Genomic DNA, 6,000 nt, shown 5'->3' with positions numbered 1-6,000 from the left:
ATGATGGCGAATTTGGCTTCACACACATCACTTAGGCAATGAGAGACTCTGGGGAGAAGATTGCAAAGGCAGAGCCCTGGAGCGGCAGGCTTCAAAGTGGGCTTACAAAGGAGCAGGCATTTTGAGAGACAGTGCTGGCAGAGTCTATAGAGGGCTTTAGGGCATGACCAGGTCCTTGGCATGTGACTCAGAAAATGACCAGCAGCAGGTACAAATGCCAGAGGACTCGTGTGCCATCCCAAGGCATAACATGTAACACAGGAACAAATACGATGAGTGCCGTAGCACCTGCAATGGCTCTCACTTTGTTTCTGGGCTCAGTATAGTGCTGTGTTTGATCTTCAGAATCCTAAAAATACTGGATTCAAAGTACACGAAGGACTACCTCTGTTCATATATGAAGAAGAGAAGAAGAGATTGGATTTATACCCCGCCCTTCATTACCCAAGGGAGTCTCAGAGCGGCTTACAAACTCCTTTCCCTTCCCCTCCCCACAACAGGCACCCTGTGAGGTAGGTGGGGCTGAGAGAGCTCTTGACAGAAAGTGCTCTTTTTCAAGAACAGCTGTGCCAGAGCTACGGCTTGCCCAAGGTCATCCAGCCAGGAGCAAGAGGAGGAGTAGGGAATCAAACCTGGTTCTCCCAGATTAGAGTCCGCGCACTTAACCACTACACCAAACTGGCTCTCTCAAGACCTGAGATCAGGTGTCATTTCCAAAAATATGTACTAGTCAAATCTGAGCTTGTTGGGTACTCTTGACAGGGATTTTTCGGGTTATGCTTCCAGTTTGTGGAAATCCCAGCCACTAGTGCAGCTGGTCCCCTTTCTCTTAGCTTCCAGGCATAGTTGATTTCCAAACATTTTTAAAAACAGTTTATTTTGACTGCTCCTTCTCCCTCCAACCTGCTTCTGCTGAGCACTTTTAATAGCTTTACTCTGTTTTTAGTTTGGTTGACCTGATCTGTGGTTTATTTGATTTTATATCTGGTGATGGTGACATTTTTCATCTGCTGCTATTCCAGTGATTTGAGTAGTCTTAAGAGTAGAAGTGGGAGGTGATGTGACTTCCAAATAGTGATGTTATTTCCTGGGGAAATTTGAATCAGGCAATAAATAATTGAAATATTTAATGATGTTAGCAAAAGAAGGCAAATACTCTACATGTGCAAGTACTGGGATTTGTGCATGCTTCATATCCCAAATTTAGCCCCTCTAACATGATTGATTTGCGGCACAGCCGCCCCTGACAACTATGGAGAAACAGACTGTATCTACATATATGGGGAAGAAATTTTTCTACGGGAAAATACAGCATCAGAAAATTTTCCTCTCCACATCACTGCTTCCAAATAATAAATAAATGGGACCGCCACACCCGAAAGAAGATATGTCAAGCCCTTGGAAACAAGTAAACAAGCCCCCGGGGCACAGTGTGTGAGAGCAGTTTCCTTCCACTCCCCTACTCAAGTGCTAAAGCGCCATAATTTGAGTGTTCTTTTTATAGTACAATGCTTTATTGCAGAATAAAGCATTTTATTAAACAGTTAAACAGCTGTGCTGTTAAACCATCGAAGGAGTGCATGCTGTAAACAGATCGGTACTAGTCCAAGTTGTCCAAGTGGTGTCTGTTGCATGGTAGGACTTGTTTGAACTTCTGTCTAATTGGTTAATGCTTATGGGGGGGGGCATGGCTCAGTGATAGAGGATCTACTTTGTTTTTCGTTGTTAGATCAGCTAGTAAAACCAGATCCAAAAGCCTTTCTAAGGATCATTGGGTGTCCTCTGGCCCACTTTGGCTCCAAAATTTTATTCCCCCCCCCACACACACACACAGTATTAGGTCTTATTGCAGTTCCTTTCTTTGACCAGTACTGGATGGTGGTGCAGAAGCTGAATCCATTCCTGCCATCCCCTGATCCCGGGTTTGAATCCTGCCCAAATCAAGTCTTGGTAGCCATAGAGGGATAGCATCACATAGCGACCAGTGTGGGAGAAAAGCCCATGAAGTGAAGAGAAAACAGGATCAGAGTTAGGAGGTGCAGCCAAGATAAAAGACGTGGATCTTTTGTTGGGTGAAACAGAGGGTTGGAGGTGATGCAGTGTGCAAGAACTGAAGAAGAAAGATGGGATCATAGCAAGAGAAGAAAGAGACTCCACTAAAGGAAGCAAGAAAACGCAGCAGGAGGGAAGACCAGTTGGAAGAGAGGCCTGGAGGTTACTTGTCTGATCTCAGTTCAGCAGTGAGAAACAGAGAGATGAACTTCAACCACAGAAAGAAAGATTTAGCAACCAGTTTCCTATGGGAGGGAAAAGGAAGGGAGAAAATGCAGTTGCAAGCCTGTGTGGCTGACAGCCAAACTGCATCATAAATGGGGGTTTATGACCTGATCCCCTGACATTGACGGTAATCCTTCCCCTATTCCTCCCTTAATAGTCATATATACAGAGATTTGAACCTGAGATTCCCAGACCTCAGTCCAGTACTCTAACCATTACACCACACCAACTGTCGGTTTCTCATCTGATTTCTTATGCTGACTTCCATACTGTGTGCCCTCGTCAGAGAGCTTTGTGTTTTCTGCTGGTTTATGGCCATTTCCATGCCATACCCTTGCAATGGCAAAATATGCAGGAGATCTTGGTCCTGGGTAAAAAGTGAACTCTCGGAATGGAATACACCCTTTTAACTTATGGTTTGCAGGAGGCTAAAAATAGCGGCAGCCCAGAGTCTTAGAGCTAATGAGTCTGTGAAGTAACAGCAGGAGTCCACCAGCAATTTGAAGCCTCACACATTTATGGGTAGCAGAAGCTTTTATAGACCAGAGTCTGCTTTGCCAGACACGTCTTGCAGGCCTGGGTCTATGCGATCATTTCTTGCTCAGGCATATCTCCAGTCTAGCAGAACATGTATGCACATAATTACCACTGGCAAGATTTTCCTTGATATGGCAGATGCACATCCTGGGATGCATGAGAAGGAGGAGAAGGATTTTGGATTTATACCTTGCCCTTCACTTGGAGTCTCAGAGTGGCTTACAAACTCCTTTCCCTTCCCTTCCCCACAACAAACACCCTGTGAGGTAGGTGGGGCTGAGAGAGCTCTGACAGAAACTGCTGTTTTTCAAGAACAGCTCTGACCAGAACTATGGCTTGCCCAAGGTCATCCAGCAGGTGCAAGTGGAGGAGTGGGGAATCAAACCCAGTTCTCCCAGATTAGAGTCTGTATACTTAACCATTACACCAAACTGGCCCACTTTGTTCATCAGATGCAACACATATGAGCACCAGATGTCTGCATGAAGACCATAGCCAATGGTGTCAATTGGCCCAGAGTTAAAAAGGCCCACTGAAGGCCAAAAAGAGAGTATCTGGAAAACCATAGACTGATTATTGTATATAAGAACTAGTCTCAAGGGTTGTACCCTTTGTGCCTTTGAAGAAGTGAGTGGTGACTCACAAAAATTTATGCTGAAATAAATGTTGTTTCAATTTGTGTAAATTTGCTGAAGAGAATTACCTTCAGGGTTTGTTTTTTTAAAAAGCAGGTTTTAGCTGATTATCTTAAGTATGCCTTCGTGAAATTGCAATGTTGCTGTAACCTCTTTTTTCCATCCCAGACCGTGTTCCCTATGCCATGTCTGTCAAATACCTTTTGTTTAAAAAAAGGGGGAAAGAGCATGGCTGGCCTTTGGCCAGAAAGGACATGCAAATGTGTGCTCAGAAGGCACTGAACAATCTCAGGATATCTTCATGGTCCCACAATCTTTATTCCCCTAAGAAAAAAAAACAAGTATTTACAGTAAATACATTTGGCTTTAACAAACAATTGTCTTGTCTTACAGAGAGAGGATGCAAGCCATGGAGAAACAGATAGCCAGTTTAACTGGCCTTGTTCAGTCTGCGCTTTTAAAAGGGCCAAATACAAGTAATAGCAAAGATGCTTCTAGGTAAAAACCAAGAATTCATTCAGTCTGTTTCTCTGTCGTTATTTCTTCAATCAGTGCAAGGGGGAAAGCCCCCCAGCAAACTCTGAGAGCAAAATCCTGACCTCAGCGATGCCACTGAAAATTCTTGTCATCGACTTCCTTTGGGTCAGGATTACGGCTTAGTAATTGACATCTACATAGATTCATTTTAAATCAAGAAAAGCAGACTATTCTATACGACACATGGGGATTTCACCATGTCCTTCTTCCTGGTCTTACAGTTAATGTGATTAGATGCTTGTGTTTTGTGGTGGAAATTTATTCATGTTTAAACGTGTATTTACAGAGAGGTCCTACAACTTAACTGATCACAATCATAAAGAATAGCCTGTTTTTAGATAAACTATTTTTAAATGCTGTGATTTGAAAGCATATTTCTTGATTGTTGTAAGCTGTGTGTCCAACTTGCATGAGTCTCTTAATTTTTTTTTCCCTGTTCAATTTAGTGAGAAGACAGTGAAAACTGTGTCCAGTAAAAACAGCACTGAGAAGTCAGGTAAGAGTTAGGGGGGTTAAGTGTGTGTGTGTTTGTGTGTGCGTGCGCACCTACATATATCTAGCCATTTTCAGACATTATGTCCACACATAACAGCAGCCTGGAAGCTACGCACATCAGGAGTGTGGATTACCCTCAGAGCTCCTGGTACACGCAACAGCAGTTCCCACATTGTCGGAACAGTGGAGATATGCATATTTTGCATGCCTCTTATGACTTCAGTACATGTGAGCAACAACCCTGAAGAATCCAGTTGTCAGTCTGTGCGTACAGAAGCTTTCTGCGCTGTGGCATCCTCTGGAGGCAGGGAACCACCACACCTTAGGTCCAAAGCACCATCCCAGTCACTGTTTTCTTACACAGGCTGTTCACTAGAAATGGAGTAGTCCAAGTACCTGAAGGTATGGTTAGCTTCACCCAGCTCAAGCTTACAATGCGTTATGAGGGAGAAAAGCCACAACTCTGTCGCCTGCCTCTTTGCCTAGGAACCTCTCCAAGCCAATTTCTCTCCCTCTCTCTGGCTTCTTCATCCTCCTCCTCCTCCTCCTCCTTCTCCTGGCTAGCTTGGCTTCCCTTCTGCCTCAGCTCCAGTCCTCTCTACCTCCAGCCAGCCTCTTCCCCTTTCCCCCTTCTTCTTTCTTTGTAGCCCCAGCCCTATACCTGGGCCTTGTGCTAAGCTCCGCCCTCCTCTATTCCCTCCTCTTTAGCCAGCTCCTTCTCTCCATAGCCACACCCTGCCTTAAGCCACCCAAGGCCCACAGAGCCATGGTTTACCCATTGCCTCCTTGGTTTCTGAGACTCCCTGTAGCAGACTGCCAAAGCTGCCCTGCTGTTGAGGCTGCCCTGGCTCCTCCCTCCTGCGCCCAAATGAGTCTTGCTGCTGGGTACAGGGGCAAGCCCTGCCCGGCCAGGTAGATCATTGCCGGGTAGCCCACATGAAAATACCTATGTGTTGCCCCTGACAAAATAATATGGCAACCATTCATATCTGGTGGACTCTGTGTGTGATTGCCAGACTCCCAGTATGTGTGGACATAATGTCTGAAAAGACCTTGTTTTTCTGTGAGGTGCGATGAGTTTGGCAGTCTTGGTTAGCAGAAACAGACTTTTCTACATGGTTTTACGTAACAGCCTTGAAGGGAAGGAGATCAGGGACTTAACAAAAAGGTCCAGTGTCCTTTGACAGATTTGTGCGCGCGTGTGTGTGTGTGTAAAGTGCCGTCAAGTCACGGCCGACTTACGGTGACCCCATAGCGTTGTCGAGGCAATGGAAGAAGAGGGAGGTGGTTTGCCAACTCTCTTGGTGGTCTCCCATCCAGGACCCACCCAGCTTAGCTTCCATGATCTGTGAGGCTGGGCAAGCCTGGGCCATCTAAGTCATGGCCTGACAGATTTATCCAGCAGAAAATGGGGAAGACAGAGGGAGGCAGCAGGAGAAAGGGTTTCGCAGTTAAAATCCGGATGGAGAGGGGATGAGCTGAGAGTCCTTCAGCTGGAGTTTGCCAGAACTGAAGCCAC

At 45.5% G+C, this 6,000-nt stretch overlaps 1 protein-coding gene across 1 annotated transcript in view; it reads left to right on the top strand.

Moving 5' to 3' along the window:
• Positions 1-6,000, top strand: part of KIAA1217 (KIAA1217 ortholog) — a 144,175-nt gene that overhangs the window by 96,383 nt on the left and 41,792 nt on the right. The window contains 1 exon segment of the mRNA XM_015414301.1: positions 4,433-4,482. Coding sequence (XP_015269787.1) covers positions 4,433-4,482 — 50 coding nt within the window.

Source organism: Gekko japonicus, unplaced genomic scaffold (genome assembly GCF_001447785.1).
Source record: "Gekko japonicus isolate JY-2015 unplaced genomic scaffold, Gekko_japonicus_V1.1 scaffold80, whole genome shotgun sequence".
Taxonomy (NCBI): domain Eukaryota; kingdom Metazoa; phylum Chordata; class Lepidosauria; order Squamata; family Gekkonidae; genus Gekko; species Gekko japonicus.
This window is presented reverse-complemented; position numbering and strand designations above follow the sequence as displayed.